Source organism: Embiotoca jacksoni, unplaced genomic scaffold (assembly GCF_022577435.1).
Source record: "Embiotoca jacksoni isolate LCO1_2020_lvr unplaced genomic scaffold, fEmbJac1.0.p SCAF_22, whole genome shotgun sequence".
NCBI lineage: Eukaryota > Metazoa > Chordata > Actinopteri > Embiotocidae > Embiotoca > Embiotoca jacksoni.
In genome coordinates this window covers 9,477,810-9,499,228 of record NW_027185363.1, presented here as the reverse complement: position 1 = coordinate 9,499,228, position 21,419 = coordinate 9,477,810, and the positions used below count along the sequence as shown (strand labels likewise).

The 21,419-nt window shown below is 44.3% G+C and overlaps 3 protein-coding genes across 24 annotated transcripts in view; all 3 read left to right on the top strand.

Annotated features, from left to right (window-relative positions):
• The window catches only part of LOC138203162 (receptor-type tyrosine-protein phosphatase F), a 166,540-nt gene extending 163,759 nt beyond the window's left edge, over window positions 1-2,781 (top strand). For all 21 annotated transcript variants that reach the window (XM_069157853.1, XM_069157845.1, XM_069157856.1 and 18 more), the window contains 2 exons: window positions 225-360; window positions 883-2,781. In XM_069157853.1, the coding sequence (XP_069013954.1) occupies window positions 225-360; window positions 883-951 (205 nt within the window). In that variant the 3' untranslated portion in view covers window positions 952-2,781. The remainder of the gene's footprint in view (window positions 1-224; window positions 361-882) is intronic.
• Window positions 2,782-2,817: 36 nt separating this feature from the next.
• LOC138203160 (la-related protein 6-like) lies at window positions 2,818-9,275 on the top strand. The gene is made up of 2 exons (XM_069157831.1): window positions 2,818-5,756; window positions 5,886-9,275. The coding sequence occupies exons 1-2, from the start codon at window positions 5,559-5,561 to the stop codon at window positions 6,882-6,884; spliced, it is 1,197 nt and encodes a 398-aa protein (XP_069013932.1). The 5' UTR covers window positions 2,818-5,558; the 3' UTR covers window positions 6,885-9,275.
• Window positions 9,276-9,357: 82 nt separating this feature from the next.
• On the top strand, window positions 9,358-21,215 carry LOC138203161 (neurturin). Of its 2 annotated transcripts, none has more exons than XM_069157833.1 (4): window positions 9,358-9,450; window positions 9,628-10,066; window positions 17,469-17,805; window positions 18,342-21,215. In XM_069157833.1, the coding sequence occupies exons 3-4, from the start codon at window positions 17,496-17,498 to the stop codon at window positions 18,776-18,778; spliced, it is 747 nt and encodes a 248-aa protein (XP_069013934.1). In that variant the 5' UTR covers window positions 9,358-9,450; window positions 9,628-10,066; window positions 17,469-17,495; the 3' UTR covers window positions 18,779-21,215. The 2 variants fall into 2 exon arrangements, with proteins under 2 accessions (XP_069013934.1, XP_069013935.1); XM_069157834.1 differs by having other exon boundaries at window positions 9,362-9,458.
• Window positions 21,216-21,419: the final 204 nt, after the last annotated feature.

Genomic DNA, 21,419 nt, shown 5'->3' with positions numbered 1-21,419 from the left:
TCGGATTGTGCTTTTAAAAGTTAAATAAAGCAAAAGGTAATACGTGCATGTTTATTGTATAATGAGACGGTCGAAAGTTTACATTCCGGGTGCGTCCTCCTCCAGAGATACTTGAAATCAGTTGTCAGCGAGATTTAATTTGGGGCGGTAAATTCAGAAAATGTCCACGAGTCAGAGCCTGAACGTCCCGACAGGAGGTGTAACAATGAATGTGTGTGTTTCAGTGCCGGGGTGGGCAGGACCGGAGTCTTCATCACCCTCAGCATCGTGCTGGAGAGGATGCGGTACGAAGGCGTGGTCGACCTCTTCCAGACAGTGAAGACACTTCGCACCCAGCGGCCCGCCATGGTGCAGACCGAGGTGAGGGCGACACGCCGACATCAGCACCGCTCACACTTAAATCCCCCACAGTGACAGGGTGGTATTTGAAAGTCAATATTGTAGGGGGGGTTTTTTTTATGTGTGATTTAAACTTGATGTTATCTGAAGCGTTTCTGTCTGCCGAGGGCTCCGCGAAAACAAAGACTTAGTGACAAATCCTGCTTTAATAGAGGTTTTAGAGGTGCATCAGAAATCCCACAGCAAACTCATCCGGTGGCATCGCGCTGGCCCGGTGTCATTATACAGCAGGCAAAGCACAGACAGCCGTGGTGTGAATTTAAATGAGTTCATAAACATTGTCGAAGATTACAGTTGTCACAAGTTTAGAAACTGAAAGCGTCACGAGTTTAAGAAGTGACTCAGTACTGCAGCGAGTTATAAGTTACGGAGAAGAGTCACAATCACTCGGATTCACGTGAACAAACTGTTTATTGAGCAACAATTGCTTTAAGAAGAAGGGAATTACAAGGGTTCATTTGGACTTTCTCTCTTTCTCTTCAGGACCAGTACCAGCTGTGCTACAGGGCAGCGCTGGAGTACCTGGGGAGCTTTGACCACTATGCAACGTAACCACTCCCACCTGAGCAGCCTCCCCCACCCCCGGTCAAACCTCTCAGGAGTGTGCCAAGTGATCCCATCTCAGCAGCCATCCACTCACTTGACTCCCCCCCCCCCCCCCCCCCCCCCCGCCCCCGCCCCTCCCCCCGCCCACCCCTCTTAAAATAACCCCGACCCCCTCGCAGCTACCGGGAGGGGTGGAGAAAGGGACGAGCTTGCAGACCCCGGTCTTAAACAATCACAGAGATATACGCCGAGTTTAACCAACCAACCACCTGAGATTTTGCTTTAAAAAAAAAAAAATAACAAACAGAAACGTTACAGTGACAATGACAAACGTGACAAGTCTTGTACAGATCCGACAGCGCAGAGCGGCAGCTCGCCTCTCTGCTCTGTCGAAGCCAAACCTCCCTGATTGTCAAAGGCTACTGGTAGCACTAAGAGAGCATTTTCTCTGTTTTCTCTTTTTTTTGTGTGTGTGTGTGTGTGTGTTAATTTTATTGTCAATATTATGATTCATTATGTCAAATGTTATTGTTTAGTATACTTTTTGTTGTTGTTGTTGTTGTTTTTAATAATCATTTAAATATCGGACATTTCTTCCGTCTTAAACGGCCCCGCCTCGGGCACGCATTATTTTCATAATGATTTCTAGGGTACTTTAGCACAAGGGACATGTATTTTTATCATGTTCCTAGATACTAATACAGGAGGACCACTGTTCTCTGAGCTGCTGTCAGATTTCTTTTTGTCACATTACATTATTGTTTTTACTCATTTTAATATGTCATAAATGTTTTTTTGTTTTTTTTGTTTTTTTTTGGTCTTACTCAGTTCAATATCTCAAATTGCCTTTTTCACTTGCCGTCTCGCTAAAAAAAAAAAAAAAAGAATCAACTTTGAGAAAACTGATTTCAGAGCACAGACTTGCTGTAGTTGTCCTTCTGTAAACGTGGTAGCTAGCTAAAACACAAGAGAATTACCTTAACAAGAGACTAAATCCGAGGTGTACAGAAAATGGAGGGCACATTATTTCTCTGTTATTCTTCTTCTGTTTTTATTTTCGTTTTTCATCAGAAGCCTATGGCATTGAGGCCTTCATACTCCACAGCGGAGAACTTACCTGAGGAAAACAGACTTTTATACCCGAAGGGTAGGTGACGGAAAAATAAAACTCCCGATCTCTGAATATAGATGCTCTTCCAAGCCCCTCCCATCTCCTCGCTCGCCATCGGCCTCGGCTGGCTCGCTTGGAGTGGAACCACGCGGACCGAAAGGGAGCGGAAGTGGTTCGACATGGGCTGAGGAGCAGAGCCATCAACGTTGGTACCTGTACAGAATCAACCATTCCTACCAGAGGGACAGAGACTCAGCCCTTTGGACTGAAACCTGATATTATTTTATACAGAAATAGAACTATAAATATATATATAATTATGATTGATTATATATATGTACAATTACACATAGATATATACACAGCTTCAAAAGTATATTGTTAAAAAGGATTCATTCTGCTGATCTACCTAGAGACACTGCAGAGAGCCTGCTGTCCTAGAGTGTGTATTAATGGAAACACCGTTGTATCTACTGTACTACCATAGTAACTTCGACAGCTGGTTGTCCGTCTGAATGAGGAGAAAAAAACAGCACAAACCCCCCCACCCCCCCCCCCTCCCACCTCACCCCCCCCACCCATCCAAATGGACGACTCCTCACTCGGCACGAGCCATCGCACCACTCAAGCACACATCACATCTTCTCCCACGCCAACCGCAGGGAGAAGGGGGGGTGGGGGGGGGGGGGGGGGGCGTCTAATCCGAGAGGCCTACAGCGTGGCCGTGGCGGTGGGAGGGAGGGAGGGAGGGAGGGAGGGAGGGACGGGGGACTTGAGAAACGCTGGCAAAAAAAACATGTTCATTTTTACCTTGTGAATGCTTAGTGCTGTAGGGGTTCGATCTGTTGTACACACAGTCTGTTTTCTATTTGTTGATAAAGAACTGGAATTTAAAAAGAAACTGTTGATGAAAAAGAAAAAACATTGATGTTAATAAAGTTAAATAATTGGGTTTTTGTACAAAGACCGCCTTGTGACGCTTCCTTTTATTTGTCACCCAGAGGGTCACCTGGAAATATGTCTGCTTCATCTCCCGCTGAGAACGTTGCTGCTGTTGGTGGCCAGAGGTTTTTCCTGGTGCACGACTGCTGTAGTCTGTTGATTATGGAGTTTTCTTTGTTTCAGGGCATTTCTAACAGCTTCTTGTTCAGGTACTTTAAAGTTTGTTTATGCAGAAGTGTAGCTATGAATCGTGAAAGATGCCCACTTCCCCCTATTTTCTTAGCCACACCCACCCCTTCTTATTTATAAGCAGTCTGTCTGTATTTTGCCCACGTATAGACAAAATGCTTTCAACTCAGGGACTTTTTACCAACTTTTTCCGAGGCTTTCAATCACATCTCGGGAGATAAGAATTTGCTCAGTTGTCATGGTGATGGGTCGCTAATCGCTTTCTAATTGTTTCTTTTATAATGTGTTTGTTTATTTCACACAAGGGACATATTTGTGTTTCTTTCATTGCTGTTGTCACCGGGTCGAAGTGGGCGGGGCTCTGCTGAAGAAAGGGGATGTCACTCATTTCCAACGACTAATCAGAACTTGATAGTTTAAGATGTTAGATGTTGTTAGATGTGTCGTGGTGCAGCGGTTTAGCTCACAGCAAGGAGGTTCTGGGTTCGAGCTTCGGCCGGGGGCCTTTCTGTGTTTTCCCTGTGCTTCCCCTCCCCCCGCCCCCCATCCAAAGACATGCGTGTCAGGTTAATTGGTGATTCTGAAAATTGCCCAGAGGTGTGAAATAGAGCGTTGACCCTGGCGATAGACTGGCGATCTGTCCAGGGTCCAGGGATGGTCATGTCGCCGTAGAGACATAAAACCACAAGAAAAATTAATCATTTTTGAGATTGGCCCCCAAAGCTAATTTCATAATCAGCTTCTTACTGTGAGCAGTGGGGTCTTACATAGACACATTATTAAGACAAATATGAAGTCATCATCTGACAAAATAACCCTTCTTCAAGGTCCACTACCTACATGGGTTTCTCATAGTCTTCTAAAACAGATGGAATTTGCTCTGTTGTCAAGGCGATGCGTTTGTTATCATCACCAATCATTTCGCGAAGGTAATTTAAACCGAGATGTTTGATTCTCGGACAGTTTTTGCGGTGTTTTGTCTGTGGTTTTCCGGCTGGTTTGAAGTGGGCGGAGCTCTTTTGGAAAAAAGATGGTCATTTATTTCCACGGACCCATCAACTCCATGTTAAATGAGATATCGGTGTCTATATTTACTGTGTAGCGCACCATTTTTTTTTTTTTTTTTACTATATTCACTTTTTTGAGCGACTGCATCTTAGAAAAATACCACAGTGGAGTAAGAAGTAGTATTCGTGGCATATACACAAGCATCTGCTAACAATCCGCAATGCATCTCAATGACAGTGATGATGCAAAGTAATGCTGAGTGTCTGAAAGCTCAACTTACTGCTCACCTCAGAGGGAGATATGGGATGAGTCACCGAGAGAGGAGTGGTTCCTTACACTGCAATCTAATAGCAGTTGTTTGGGTGTTTGCTTACGTTGCCATGGAGACACTGCTGTCACTCAAATCCGATCAAACTCGCCAGCATTAGTTTGGGTGTGCAAACATTAAACCCTCACCATCTCCAGTAACTCTCTCGGTCTCCCTCCTAATCAGCAACCCACAGAGAGTGTTAAATCACCGCCTGCTGATGTCACTTAATAGCAACACGGATAGAAAGATGAGGATGACTGCAAATTGTGTTTATCTTACATGTGCTGGTTGTAAAACCCGGTAAAAGGATGTTGACTAAAATCTGACGGACACAAACCGTCTCATGCTAAGCGACGGATTTGTTGTTGCTTTCAGCAGCCTGTTGCAGTTTCATGCGAAGAGCGTGAATTATCTGAAGACCACAACAACACAAACAGGATGTAAAGCTGGATTTAAATGGTTGCTTTTAATCGTAAGTGCCACTGTATATTATGCGTGTGGGAGTCAAGTATCATTCATTTCATTTGATTTCCCTCAACTGCACTGCAGAAAATTCACAACTATAACGATGCTCTTCTGTGTCGAAGGGGATATTGATGCATTGTTGGTATTTCTGTTGTGCGGACTGGACCTTACTCTTGATAATATCCTGTTTGTGACCGTTAATAGTCCGTCGACACGACGCTCGTGCACAGCACAGTAAATTGTTTCGAGAGGAAGTTCTAATTGTTGTTGGAGGTGCATCGTGTAATGTGGAATTTTGGTTACAGCATTTTACAAAATATTGTTTTGGATCCCACAAAACCAACTGACATCATTGTTGCCATATGAACGGTCTCCAGGTGCATTTTATTTTCTCCATTCAGAGGTATCAACTCTATCTAGTTTGCTGGATATTTTTTAGGGGGAAACAGCCTTAAACAACAGTACAGTTCAGTGTACTGTGATCACTATAGGTGACACCATGAGTAATCCAACTGGGTAAGGACATTTAAAAACATATGGCTGACTAATCTACGATGCTGTTTTCAGACTATATCATGATGCTGAGTTATGTGTTGTAGAGATTATGCACAATCTGTCCAAGATGGAGAAGACTGTCAGAATGAGTCGCTCTGCTTGAAGATTAAAGCCCGGTTGGAGGATTTGTTCTCCGACAGTCACCTGGTAGAGGACGGCTTCCTGCTGAAACATATGCAGAAAAACAGGCAGGGTTACGTCAGCCTCAAACTTCTCACCAGTTTGAGAAAGGTAAATAATACGTGTTTGGTTTTTAGCAAGATTGTGTGTGCTTTCTGAGGATGTTTACATTGCAGCTGTTTGACTGAAAGCAATCCAGTAAAATGTGAACACAGCTGTGGTTGCCAATATTTGTTACAGATGAAGGCCCTGAGCACAAACTGGCACATGACTCTAGCAGCAGCAGAGTGCTCCAACCTGCTGGAGGTGAACGACGAATGCACCAAAGTGAGACGCGTGGAGCCGCTTCCCAAGTGGCTGCTGTGTTCCCCCACCAGCCGGCTCCTCCTCGCCTGGAACATTTCTGAGGAGCAGAGCGGAAAAGACGGAGCAGCCCGGGGCCCGGAGCCTCTTCCGCTCTCAGACAGGATCCTCCAAAAGTTCAGCGTTCACAGCAACGTTATTTCCTTCTGGATCCTGCCTCCGGGCAAAGAGCTTCCCAAGGAGCTGCAGTGCTACGTCAAACGTCACAAAGAGCTCGGTCAACACTGGTGTGCCGTGGCCAAGTTCGCCAGCTTGGAGGCGGTTCGGAAGGCCTACAATGCTCTGAAAGCAGAAGAGGAGAAGCTTGATGGGAAGGGCATGTGTGTGGTGCCTTTGGGATTCCAGTCGATGCATCACGTCACCAAGGACGAATTTTCGGAACAAAAAAACAGGGACCAGTCTGGAGAGGAGACACATTCTCAGGAAAACCCGCTAGAAATCTCCACGGACTTCGTCCAGCAGGTACCTCCTTCACCGCTCAAGGTTCCTAGTGAATCTCCAGAAACATATCCTCCCCAAACATTCTTGGATAACTCCAACGAAGGGTCCTTTAGTGAGATTTTCACCAAGAGCAACGTCCAGTCCGTCTCCGGTTTGAATCAGAGGTCCACTCAGACGAACTGGAGCTCTGGAGACTGCGACAAAGGGAGTTCTCCGAGCCCGTGGGTGCTGCGGCGCAAATTTGCAGCCATTGCGTTGAACTCAAAGGTATCTGGGCACCTGAACGCACCCTGCTTGATGCAAAGAGTGCTGCGGCAGCCCTTGGGCCCCGATGGCACCAAGGGTTTTCAAGGCAGAGGCCTCCAGTGCAGCAGGAAGAGCTCCCTCGGGTGGGGCATCAGATTTATGCAGCCAGACTGCACAATAACGGTTTAAGAAGAGAAAATAAAATATGTTTTACATTTAACAACAAAAGCTCTTCACGTCTTGGCATCTCTGTTGGCGAGAGGGTGTTTACTGAGGGTGATGTGTAGTTATAATCAACTGACAGATGGGGGCAGCATTTAGCTGTGTTTACAAATGTGTAATTCTAAACACCGGTTTGTTTATCTAGCTGCATAGTAGTCTGGTTGCACTGGAAATAAGTACATTACATACAAACTGGAAGTACAAATTGTACCGAGGCGTTTAGAAGCTGAAGAAAACGTGTGTGAGAGTCTCTGCATGGCTCTTTTCAAACTGAAATGGCCTCTGCGTCCCCGGGGCCTCATCTCGTCCGGTCACAAAGGCAATTTGCAATGTATATTTGTTCTTTGGCCAGGATGGATTTACCTTGTTACCACTTTTCTCGTGGAGGGGAGGGCCGTCTTTCAACATGAAATGCTCAGAAAAAGCTCTCATTGTCCCACTGCATCTTTTTCACAAATGCCTGTTTAGACTGCCTGTTCTCTAAAAAGTAGTTTTCCACTCGCCGGGATGACATTTGGTGAAAGGCTACTTGTCCAATCATCAAACCGCGACTTGTGCAAGACGAGCGTAGTAGCAACATTTGTGCCTTATTTCCAGCCTTTCTAATGACACCTCGACTGGAACGGTCTGTTTATAGTGTTACTGATTGAGGGCTTCCTTAAAATCTTGCCCAAACCTAAACAGAATGTGTTTCTTCACTTATCCACACCCAGTGGAAAAGATTCAATCCAACGTGTACGGGATTCTATCACATTGAAATTGGAAACACACTTTGTTGTATTCTTTTCTTTTGTGTATGCTCACATGTCAGACTGTCTTCATGACTAATGTAATCGTAGCTGTCGAGTGAAACTTTTCATTGTATACAGATCAAGTGTTTCACTCCCGCTGTCTCTGACTTGACTTAGCAATTAACAGCTGTTGGACATTTATTGCAGAGGAGGCTGGCCTACGAAAACTTTACACATCTGCGAACAATATGTATGGAGTAGAAATGTTCCTGCCCAATGTCAGGAAATGTCTCTGGGCCGATGGTTCCTTTTCAAGGCTACAAAAAGCACAACATCTCCTGCTAACTGGAAGTCATTATGTATTTACACGGGCTCCTTCGGCCAGTAATTGAGGTGTATGTCAAGGAAGGTAGTTGTAAGTTTTCTTTAAAGTGGCACTTGGATGATTTTGCACCTGTTGACTGTCACCAAAATATTCTCAGTGCGCAGACTATTTGGCATCTTTTCTTGATTTGCGGCCCAGCGGTATTCCCCATGTTTCAAAAGGACTAAAAGAAATCCACTCTTGAGGTCACTGTGATAACAACCTCAGAATATCCATCAATACACGTCGCTGGCATGACACTAAGCTTGTGTAAAGATTCCTTTGGTCTTTTCCTTTTTCTCTCGGTCAACATCGAAGGAATTTTAAGTCCTAGAAAGTTAGCACTTGGCCAACATCTCTGCCTCACAAGCGGAACCTCTGCAAAGAGTCATTTGTATATAATTTGGCTGGAGGATATCAGAATGACTCATGTTGTTAGAATGAGATATTTGTTAGCAAATAATTTGTTTCCTGTTGTAACGCTGGCTTCACTTCTCGAGGCCGGACACCGCTGCTTAACTTCACCGTCTTTTGGCTCCAGTCCCAATTCTAAAGGATCAGTTCTGTTTGGATCCACACTGAACCTGTTGTTTCGTTTGAATGCATGCTCCCAACAAAAACAGCACCTGTGAGGCTTTGTGGTAACTCCCCCACCTCTCCCTCGTGCATCAGTTCACTTAAGTCTCCATACTGGTTGGCCTTTGTTTATATATTCCTGACCCCACACACCTGACGCATTTCCTCCGTAGATGGGGTATTTATTTAGATTGCAGTCTGGAGAGCTTGATACCTTCCAAAAGCACAACCATCTGCTCCTCATTTGCAGCTTGAGGCTCAAGGGCTAAAATACCGGTTTGCATTGGAGGAGACGTGAATGTGAGATCCTCAACAACAACACCCCTGGTTTTTTATCTCCGGCCAACTGCAGATTGAACCATCATGAAATACCTCCGCTGTGATAAGTCTATTTAACCGGGGTTAATGTTGTCTTAGTGCCGTTTAAACCAATTGTGAACTTTTTTAATTCCCCCTAAAAGATTGGAAGACACTAGCTTTAGCAGAGACCCTTCGTACGGCACTTATCTGCCCAATTGGGGCTTTTACCAATTGCCTGCTTAAGATGGTAGACTTTCCTGTGGCAGAAGGTGAATGTAAGCCCTTTGCCCAGGCCAAAGCATCCTTTAGTGCTCCCAGAGTTAGAGCCAGGGAGATTATAATGTCAGGAGTAATCCGACTCGGCCCACAAGCACAACTATGGAGGAGGAGGAGCAACAGTTGAGGGGTGGGGGGTGGGGGGGGAGGCAGGCAGAGGCATCAGAGAAGCTCTGTGCTCCACTTACGGTAACCACGCTCTCCCTCTTCACCCTAAACCCATCTTCTCGACCCGCAGAGTTCCCCTCCCTGGAGCTGAAGAGAAGACCTGCCGCTGGAAAAGAGGGTAAGGAGGTATACTATTATCTTTCCATCATTACGTTTCTGTGGGGGTAAAATGTTCAGAAGGGATGTGAGTTTCGCAACAGATGGGATAAAAGTTAAGGCATCTGTGAGATCTTTTTTTTTTTTTTTTTTTTTACTGCATGCCTCTGCTCAGCTCTGCTCTGTTCTTCTGTTTTAGGTTAAAGTTTGTGTACAAAAAAAAAGAGGACGGGAAGTTCTGTGTGTGGAGAAGCATGATGAGAAGAGCTTTTCTGAAGTGAACCCGACTGTGAAGTCAAGTGACAAGTCCAAGCATCTATCTCTCCACCTCCGATCCGATTGCCATGAAGTGCATGCTTACTTTTGGAGGAATGTTGATGTTGATCTTAGCAATATGAAAACATCCCATGGAAGTGCAAATATGATAAAAGAATAAGATAACCCTGGACCCGAATCAAGTCAGGACACCTCCCCTACTTGCAGGCGCAGGGAGCTGTGATGATTTCCACGGGAACACGCAGGAGTCCTGCCCTCACTCCTCGCCTGTGATGGTGATGGACTTACCCAGCCAGCACTTGCCTGTGGAGGTCAGCTGAAGACGACGCCACGCAGCTAAGTCTGGATTAGCCGGCCGAACGGTAAGGACACCACATCTTCTTTTGTTGGTTTAAGCCGGCAGCTTATGAGGAAGGTGTTAGGTGCTGCTGACAGAGATGCTTTCCCAAGTGCTTGAGTGGCAGAAAACACACGTTGGATTATCTGTATCAACAAGCAGCCCTTGCGGCAACCGCATGACAATAGTGCCCCGCTGCCTGTCATGAAATGTTTGCAGAGCGGTTACCATTGATTACGATGGGCACGCCATTATGTTGGCAGAGAAATTATTTTTGCGATTTCAGTGCAGAAGTTGAACCACATCTCATCACACAGACAAGTTTACTTTGTGAGTGAGGGATACATTTCTCCTGCTGCCACTTCTCCAACATGGTGGTTTGCCTCAGTCTCATACGTAATTGCGCTCCAAATACTCGCTGGTTTTCATTTGCCAAAAGTTGCTCCACTTCTAAAACGTCTTACGAAATAGTGATTTCAGATAATAATTTTTCTCTGTATTCATTATTTCAGGATTGATTCTTTTGTTCTTTTTTTTTTTTTTTGCAGAGCTGCACTTTTGATTGTTTAAATAATTAAGAAGATGAGGATATAACGGAGGTACAGAGAGAGGTGAACTTCTGATACTCATTTTACTGAAGTAATGATCCCCTTTGCACTAATCCCATATCATACGTAGAGATTATACTGTATCTAGCTGCTCCCCGAGAGGCCGGATAGAGGTTAAGCCTAAAGTCAATTGAGCTGTTCAACTTTCATAACCTGAAAGTCATAACTGGAGGAAACTGAAGTGATGCTTCACTCCGCTGCATTTTCTTTTCTTTTTTTGACATATTATTGCGACAAACAATATGGCAAAAAAGATTATGTGCATTTAAACAATGAAGATGTTCATTTGAAGAAGCCAATACCGATGTAATAACTCATATTTCACATGTTTGTGCTTGCTTGTGCTTGCTGGTGTGGGTCATATTTGAAAGTGGTATTCAGCATGTGCCAGATGGCCGTCAACCTTTTGTAACAACAGCATCAACATGTTTAACGTGGGTTTAGAGGCGATGCTGTTGTGCTAAAAGAGGATCTGGCAGTAACAGATTAACAGCCAGAATAGCAGCTCAAAGACTCTTCTTTAGAAAGTAGCCGAGATAACATCAAACTCACTGACGTGGGAAAAAAAAAAGAAAAAGAAAAGAAGATAAGACGAGGTTTCCCTGCTGAGTCTCATGGAAGCCTTCCCTGTCTGAAGTCACAATTAAACCTTGACTCAAGTCTTCCCGTTTTAGCAAACGGCAGACAAATTAGGAAGGTGCATTTATAAATGTGTCCTCCCCTCACACCTCATTAATGCAGCCTGGACAGCAACAGGTTTGAGTTGTGCGATGTCGTGCAAGGCTGTTGGGTCACTGGATTAATCTGCATTAATCCAGGCGACATGATAGTAGGCCTTCCAAAATAAAATCGAAGCTTAATAAGCCATTTACGCGCACACAGTAGATTAAAAGGAGGTGAGAATCCTGTTTAGAATTTGTAAAATGTGTGTACAAATAATTGCTATTTTTCTGGCATCACACACAGTTGTTTTTCCCTTCATTTATTTTGTCCTCAATAATGAACGGCAGTTTTCTCACTAACAAGAACCAGGCTTGTTTTAATTATGCGATGGTTACTGAGTGACAGAGCTGGAGCCAAGCAATGTGGCTGCCCAGAAAAATTACAGCACAGTCTAACCTGAGCCTTTTTCAGTTGCATTTGAACCCAGGCTGGATTTAGAATAGCCAATCCTGGCCCAGAACATCCACTTTTCTTTTCTTTTTTTTTTTTCTTCTTTTCTTTTTTTGTACAGCCTTTTGGCCAAACATGGTGCCAACACAACAGATCTAACTCACCAATGTGGTCACTTTCCTTCGCTATTCTGACACGCAGACGGCAGGACAGATTTTTAGACGAAGGAGCGCCTGCTCGTGCTCTTTCTCGGCGGATCCTGCATGCCAGCCTAACCCCGGAGCGGGAGGTGTCTGATGGATTAACGCAGACACACACACATACGGCAAGGCCCGGCCTCCGCCACCAACACTGCAGCCAGGTGTTAACCCACGTGACTGCAGATAAAGCCCGCAGGCATTAGTGCTAATCCCGCCCTGATCTTTGGAATATGTCCCTATTACCTCCCCAAGCGCTCTCTAGCTGTCCCCAGGTCCATCAGGAGATGCTCACTTAAGAGGGAAAAGACAAGACAAGGCCTCCTTAAAGCACGTTGTTTCCTTGGAACAACACAGTAGGTGATTTTCCCACTGTTTTGTTATGCTGCTGTTCAGTTCAGTGCAGGTATTTATGGGGTGTGTTCCGAGACAGCCAGTCACATGGGTGGTGCAGGGCTGAAACACACAGGATGGTAATAATATTCTGTGCGTAGCCTCAGGTTGCACAGCAGCCAACACACAATGGGTAGACCTGTGGACATTTGTAGACATCAAGAAGCAGCAGTATTATGTAAACCGGATTATCTCGCGTTATGTGACGCCAGGAGCGTGTGTTCAATCTGGAAGTAAAGAGGGTGTCTGGCCAACAGTGGAAGGTTGGACTTTGTCTAAATTTCGACACGAGTCTGCGTCAGATGATTTGGCAAAAGTGAAACAACACAAGTGCTGTGTGTGTTTATGGTATGTGTGAGTCACAGCGAGAAAGGGAGAGTGGAACAGAGCCGGCTTTATTTAGGAGAACATATAGGAAGAAATCTTACTGCGTGGTGAGACATAAAACGTTCTACTTTTTTCCAGCACAAAGACGCTCTTCTTTCCACGGCTTTCTGTGATCTTCAGTCGCTGTAATCATGTCACATTGGTCCGGATCCAAGGAAACTGACAAGAAGCCCCCCCACCCCCCCCACCCCCCTCCTCTGTCTGCTGGGCTTCATTCAGAAGTGATAACCACAGATGCCCCTTATCCGCACTTTGACAGATCTTTAGTTCATCTTCCATAGGCTGCGGCATTCTGTGGAGTTTCTCCTTCTGGCACGGGAGGGAGTGGAGGACACGAGTGGAGGGAGTGGAGGACACGAGCGCCATGCTGCTGTAATTACATTACCGCCAGCTTAGTGGCACCATGGCCACTGACCCAATTATTCCTTGAAAACATGAATTTGATTGTGTCATTTGAGATAATGCGATCTTTGAGGCGCAACAAGAGCTCGGTTGATAGTTGAGGATCAGGCTTCGACTGCGATGCATGCGTCGGAGAATACATAATGTCTCAGGAATGGCTTTGACACACTTGGAGGATCCTCTGCCAAACACGTCACGTTCATGGTTTGCTTCAAACATGTTAATGACCTTCTGGGACTGCTTTCTCTCTGTTGGTTGCTCCTCAGGTGACTTATGGCTGACAGCAAACATCAGGTGTGCTATTTCTCACATACCTCATATTCACGCCGACTTATGTCTAGAAACACAAAGTCCTAATGGGGACGTCCCTGCCTGCAGAGTCTTTTCTCCTTAATTCTCGTGAATGGATGATTTTCTCTTGTTTGTTTTGGGCCTCACGTTTGATTGGCCTTCACATCTGCACACACGGGAGCGTGCATGGGCACATCAGCGTCTGATGCTCTGTGTGGGCCAGGCATGTTGCGGATGTGTGGGAGCTGGTTAGGTTGTTTTTGCGATTCATCTGCACTTTTATGTCCCTGTTTGAGGATGAGTTTTCCTTCTGCTGAAGAGTCCTCCGGGGGTTTCGCTATATCCTCTGCATTGTTGCTCTTCTCCATTCGCTGGAAAGCTGCTGCATTTGTCCTTTTAGGAAGTCAGCTGCTCATTCATTTCTTTCCATTGCTGTCCTAAGAAAACACCAGTGCCCCATCTCCTCATCGAGATCTGTATATTTATGTCCATACCAGCGGGGGGGGGGTCCGTGGTAAATGTCAAATGGCTCTGCTGATTCATCATCCGTGACCATCTGAACAAGCTGCGGACTGTTCCTTGGCACTTTTATTGCTGCCAATCGACTGCAGATGGGACTAATGTCTTTCTGAGTGGGGCAATTATGACAATCAAAGTGTCTTCAGGGATGTGAGATCAGTGTTTGATGACCAGACTTGGTCCGGTGTTGGCTAGTGAGGCATTGGAAGACTCATCTGTGCTTCACGAGGTAATTGTTTTATCAAGATGAGACACGGAGCTAGCGGGCCGAGGACGCTGATGCATCGCTGCCGTGCGAAACGGCTAACTTCGAGGATGAGTAACTCTCCCAAACTGACCTAGTAATAGCAAAAGAAAACAATGATCTCATCCTGAGCTGTACATCATAGCAAACCGGCTCTTTTGAAATTGACAATTTATCATATCTAGATTAAGAGCAGTACGATTTCTGGTGTTGAACCAACAGAAACAAAGGCAAAATTTCCACTGAGGCTTTTATATACCATGTCTCAGTGAAAACGAAACATCAAACGTATAGCCAGACACCGAGGGACGCTCTGCAGCAGCTCCACGTTTGATTTACTTTTTGTGTGTCAAATGAGGTTGTTAGCTGAAATGTTTGACTTTCAAATGAATACCATTCTACCCCTTCATTGTGCCGAAGCTGCTTACCACGTCAAACCCATCTGGAATTATGAGGGATGAGTCAAGCTTTGACTGATAGGACTGGTTATACCTGTTTATATGCTGTTTATACCGCTGCAACTCGTGTGTTCTTTATATTTTTCCTCTGCGGTGTCCAAAAACTCCGAGATGCAGCGAAGTTCTGTCTGAATCTGCCTATAGTACTTTTTGTTTTGTTTTACTTAACTAAAATGTTCCAACTTTCTCTATTGTTCCACAAACAGTCGTGTTTAATGTGATCTACAGGAGCTAACCACTTACTTACAAATATTCATTTTTGGATTTTTGTTCTTATAATAAACCAGACAAAAATATGTGACATTGTAAACAATCCAGCAGCCTGTATATGTACACTACAGAATCCAGTCTGGCAAAACGCTTTGTAAGGCTGGTCTGGATTTGCTGTTAGTCACTGCCAGTGTATCATTTCTGACTCTGGGGGGAATGTTTTGCTCACTGGTGAGATGATATGAAAAATACGAAGGAGTGTTCGTGTCAAACGTCTCAAATACCAGCGGCTTGACAATGACAATAACAAAAAGGAAAACAAAAGTCGTAAAATTTGAGATTTGTGGCTGCTGTGGTGCTGTGTCTGCTGGAAGGGAGGGGCTGTCTCAGATAAAGGTTGTATACATGTTTAGGGAGCCCTCATCATACATAGCATTGCAAATACAGTGGTGTGAAAAAGTGTTTGCCCCCTTCCTGATTTCTTATTTTTTTGCATGTCTGTCACACTTAAATGTTTCAGATCATCAAACTAATTTACATATTAGTCAAAGATAACACAAGTAAACACAAAATGCAGTTTTTAAATGAAAATTTGTATTATTAAGGGAGAGAAAAAAAAATCCAAACTCATTTGGCCCTGTGTGAAAAAGTGTTTGCCCCCTCCTGTTAAAACATAACTTAACTGTGGTTTATCACACCTGAGTTCAATTTCTCTAGCCACACCCAGGCCTGATTACTGCCACACCTGCTCTCAATCAAGAAATCACTTAAATAGGACCTGCCTGACAAAGTGAAGTAGAGCAAAAGATCCTCAAAAGCTAGACATCATGCCGAGATCCAAAGAAATTCAGGAGCAAATGAGAAAGAAAGTAATTGAGATCTATCAGTCTGGAAAAGGTTCTAAAGACATTTCTAAAGCTTTGGGACTCCAGCGAACCACAGTGAGACTCATTATCCACAAATGGAGAAAACATGGAACAGCGGTGAACCTTCCCAGGAGTGGCCGGCCGACCAAAATTACCCTGACAGCGCAGCAACGACTCATCCGAGAGGTCACAAAAGACCCCACAACAACATCTAAAGAACTGCAGGCCTCATTTGCCTCAGTTAAGGTCAGTGTTTATGACTCCACCATAAGAAAGAGACTGGGCAAAAATGGCCCACATGGCAGAGTTCCAAGACCAAAACCACCGCTGAGCAAAAAGAACATTAAGGCTCGTCTCATTTTTGCCAGAAAACATCTCGATGATCCCCAAGATTTTTGGGAAAATACTCCGTGGACTGATGAGACAAAAGTTTAACTTTTTGGAAGGTGTGTGTCCCGTTACATCTGGCATAAAAGTAACACCGCATTTCAGAAAAAGAACATCATACCAACAGTAAAATATGGTGGTGGAAGTGTGATGGTCTGGGGCTGTTTTGCTGCTTCAGGACCTGGAAGACTTGCTGTGATAAATGGAACCATGAATTCTACTGTCTACCAAAAAATCCTGAAGGAGAATGTCCGGCCGTCTGTTCGTGACCTCAAGCTGAAGCCAACTTGGGTTCTGCAGCAGGACAATGATCCAAAACACACCAGCAAGTCCACCTCTGAATGGCTGAAGAAAAACAAATGAAGACTTTGGAGTGGCCTAGTCAAAGTCCTGACCTGAATCCTATTGAGATGCTGTGGCATGATCTTAAAAAGGTGGTTCATGCTGGAAGACCCTCCAATGTGGCTGAATTACAACAACTCTACAAAGATGAGTGGGCCAAAATTCCTCCACAGCTGTAAAAGACTCATTGCAAGTTATCGCAAACGCTTGATTGCAGTTGTTGCTGCTAAGGGTGGCCCAACCAGTTATTAGGTTTAGGGGGCAAACACTTTTTCACACAGGGCCATGTGGGTTTGGATTTTTTTTTTCTCCGTTAATAATAAAAACCTTCATTTAAAAACTGCATTTTGTGTTTACTTGTGTTACCTTTGACTAATATTTAAATTTGTTTGATGATCTGAAACATTTAAGTGTGACAGGCATGCAAAAAAATAAGAAATCAGGAAGGGGGCAAACACTTTTTCACAGCACTGTAGGTGTGGTTAGGTGATTCTTGTAAAGGAAGGGATGTATTTCCCCACAGAAATCAAGAAAGGAAGCTTATATTCTCATTCACATCAGGTATTTCTGGTATGATATGTGAATTTTTAATAGGGTTCAAGGGGTGAGGGGTTGCAGAACTCATCCAGTCTGCCTTCAGCTCAAATTAAAAATTGCAGTCATGTTATTTTCCTTCCTCAGGCTGCGGCAATACGGCTTTAAACACACTGCATTCTCAGGTGTCAGCAAGTGATGTCGGGCTCGCGGATCATGAACCCACTTAAAAGTGAAATGAACTGACAGCAGAACCAGAAAAAGTAAACCGCTGGTAAAAATAAAAGCCCTGTTAGAGAAAACCCGAGTTGGGAGAAGTGGATTTATGGAAAAGGTCACAGAAATGTTAATGGCATAAAAGATTAGCATTGTTCCGCCCGGGCCTTAATGTGACGGGTTGAGAAGATGGTTTACATGATTGAAGGTGTGACTGTTTAAACACGTCTGACGTTTTGTACATTTCTCTCTCTCCGCAGAGTTTCAATGCTCCTCCACGTTCTAAGATGAAGTTATGGAAATGTGCTACTTTTGCCTTCATGCTCTGCGGTGCAGCTCTGTCAACCATCCTCGTTAGAAAGATGGCCACCATCGGACAGTTCAAACTCAGGACTAAAAATCCACACGCATCTTCACACTCGTCAAGACCGTCTTCATCGTTAGAGGAAACATCCAGAACCTCACCCCCAACATCCTCCTCCTCGTCGTCGTCATCCTCAAACTCCTCAGCAGAATCAAGAGCGCCGCCCCAACAGACGGGCGGCCTTCATCGGAGGATCCGCTCGACCGACAACGTGAACTCTGTCCTGTCGGAGTGTAAGATAAACTGTCTTCTCCTTACATGTCTGCACTGAGATAAGGTGTCATGGGAAAGGGCTGCCAGGGTTCAGATAGAACACTTAGTACCCGACTCCGTTGTTTATAGAGCAGGTATTAATGTATCACAATACCCAGGAGTCAATTAGCACCTCATAGTTCACTGGCTCTCCATAGATCCACTATAACCAGCACGAGAGGATGACGTATCACATCTTCTCTTCTTTACTTTTCTTTTCACACGGCCTTCAACAGGCATTCATCAACAAAATTGGATCCATGGAGATAGAGCACTTTCTGTCATGCTGCTGGTGATAAGATCAGTTTGTAGCCGTCATGGTGTTAAGATAAAATAAGCCACTGTTCCTCTGTTTGCACCTGACTTTCATTGTCCTGCCAGTGTGCTATCTCTTCGAACAATCTGCTCTGTTGACATTTCTGATTGTTGAAAATGTTAGTCACAAAATTACACAGGAGATCCCTTCCTCTTGCCTGTCATTAACGTTGCTAATTGATTTATCTCCTACTCCCATCAGTTTCCATGATGTTCCAGAGCTTCACGGAGGGCGAGCTTCAGCATGTGGTCGGGAACTTGCTAGACAGGAAACGAAGGAAGAGCTGGCGCCTGGGCGACAACCAGGCCCGGAGGACTAAAAGAGCCCGTCGGCCGAAGCCCTGCTCTGTGCGGGAGCTGGAGCTGACGGTGAGCGAATTGGGTCTCGGCTACGAGAGCGACGAGACGGTGCTTCTGCGCTACTGCAGCGGCAAGTGCACGGCTCACCGGCACAACTACGACATCACCATGGAGCACATGACGCGGACGGGCTTCAGGCAGAAGGGCCGCAAGGACAAAGTTAGCAACGGGCCCTGCTGCCGGCCGACCGCATTCGAAAAGGAATTTTCCTTCCTGGACAACAAGAGCCGCTATCACACGATACAGAATGTGTCTGCAAAGAATTGTGGGTGTGTATGACCCAGAGAAATGGACCTATCACTTCTTCATGCTGCTCTATCGGAAAAGACAAACACGGATGGTGTCTAATCACAAACTACGGAATATGAACTCAAAGGAGACGAGGACAGGATGGGAATATTTATGGCTGCTGCACAGCTGCAGCCTTTTTGACTGATTGACTTTTGGGAGTCTGTCACCACAAGTTGGGACTGAATCACGTGGACAGCAAGTGTTTGGTTTCCATGTAAAAAGACAGAAACTGACTGTTCATACCAAAAAGTTGTTATCTTTTCTATCTGTGTAGTAACACTGTAAACTGGTGTGTAACAACAATTTAGCAACATCGTGTTTGTGATATTATATTTGAGTAGTAGTACGTGTGATGGACTCGTGATGAAGAGCCATGTTGGGCTTTAGATCATTGCTGTTACTGCACTTCATACAGTGGTGTTAACTTCAGTGAGTCCAGATCTTGAAGTTTAAATGACGGGATTCACCTTTCATGCAGAAATGTGCAGACAATCAAAATTCAAAGCCATAAATGAAACACAAATAAAATACACCAGTGTTTTGTCTAAGTTCTGCACAGGACAGTTTGGCCTACTGACCTGATTGTAATGTCTCGTGATCAGATATTGACTCAAAGGTGTGTTGAATTGTTGTTATCTCAGGCCATGACTGTTTCTGTGACCTCTTTCCTTGCTTGTGTGCATTACTGTTACTGATTGCAGTGTTATTACACAGGTAAACGTGTTATTGATAAGAATTTGACTATGAAAGGAATTCATTTTCTAGTGCTCCAGGTTTGATACCCACCTTTAATAATTGTGTTTTATATGTTGTTGTTTTTGTAGATGAACAGTCAGGACCTGCTTCAGAACACATAAATACACTCTCCCTTTAGCGATAGCACAGTTTCTCCCATCTCCTCTCCATAATGCATCATTTTTTTTTTTTTGTACTTTCCCCAAATAACCCAGTATATGACACATAATTACCCATAATCCTCCGGAATTATTTTTTCCTCAAATAATTGCCAAAACACACCAAGTCAAACCGACACACATGATGAAGTCACAAAGTTAGATTCATAAACATCTCACATTTCTATTTCCAGGTATTATAATCTGTTTAATTCTTATCTCTGAATGTAATTTGTAAATGTTTACACGTACACAGAGTTTAGCGAATCTCACAGCCTGGTGTGACACCAAAGCATGCGATACACCCATCAGTCCACTGGAGGATACCGTGTCAGGGTCAGGTTCTGCCTTACCTGGGTGTAGAAAGTGAATGCACGTATGAGCAGGGTCAAAGAAGGAGGTCATGTGACAAAGTACAAAGATGGAAGAGGGCCTGGGTGCTTTGATAAAACATACACAGGACTATCATCCGAACAACAGGGTTCGAGCCCTTGGGAATGGTAAATGGTCTGCACTTGTACAGCGCTTTATCACCTTGTCGGTCTCAGCGCTTTTTACACTGTTTTCCATTCACCCATTCATGAGCTGCCGTGCGAGGTGCTCGCTATTAGGACTACATTCACACACCGACGGTACGCCATCAGGAGCAACTTAAGGTTCAGTGTCTTGCCCAAGGACACTCAGGCATGTGGCCAGGAGTCAGGGATCGAACCAACAATCTTCCGATTAGTGGGCAAATGCTGTACCATCTGAGCCACAGCCTCCCACAAGAGAGCAAGTGGTTGCATTGTAACCTTGGTTCTCTGTATGTAACGGAGTGGAGAGATAGTCTCAAGACAGGAACGCAAAAGTCAACATACACTTCGGCGCCCCGACCTAAGGAAGCTTATTTTTCACGCCAAAGTGAAGCAAAACGTGACGCTGACACAGTATCATCTAGTGGACCGATGTGCATATTACACTCACTGGCGTAATACCGGGTTGACTCTCATATCTCAAGTGTAAAAGAGACAAGTGAAAAGTAGTTACATGTTTTTTGTTTTTGTCGGTGACTGAAAACTAAAGTAGACATTGGGATCTGAAGTTGTGTTTGCACCCATCCATAAATCCATGTAACTTTTTCTAATCCAAACCCACAGTACAGCCTTCTACAGGCCCTGCAAATGCCTCCTTGTTGTATTGCCTGGTAGACTTTTAGGAGAAAGATAAACTGTTGAAAGGAACTAAGAAGCATCTTTTTCACCTTCAATGACCTTTATTTGGTTTGAACTCATTGTAACTGCCTGAAGTATAACAAATTATGCTTTTATTCTTTTGTTTTTTTTCCTGAGGACGTGAAGTGTTGGGTGCAGATGCGGTGCATCTTCATTGTAGTTTATATTGTATTTATTTGGGAAATAAATTATGGTTTTGCATATTTATTTAGATTACCACACAGAAACGGGACAGCTTATTATCATTAAGCAACTGTGCCAAAAATGTTTTATCTAACACTCTATACTGACTGCTGAATAAACATAATTTCAGAGGTATGGATGCTCATTATTTCTCCCAAGTCTTCGATTTTGGGGATGTCAAATATGCTGTACTCAGATTGTATTTAAACAAGTAAAATAATGAACTCTAACACTGCATTATGCTGTTGATGATGATGCAGATTACAAATAAAGGGGGTCCCTGTGGTAAAAGTCAAGAGGAGGATTTTCTGACAATCAGATTACAATGAATAAATATGG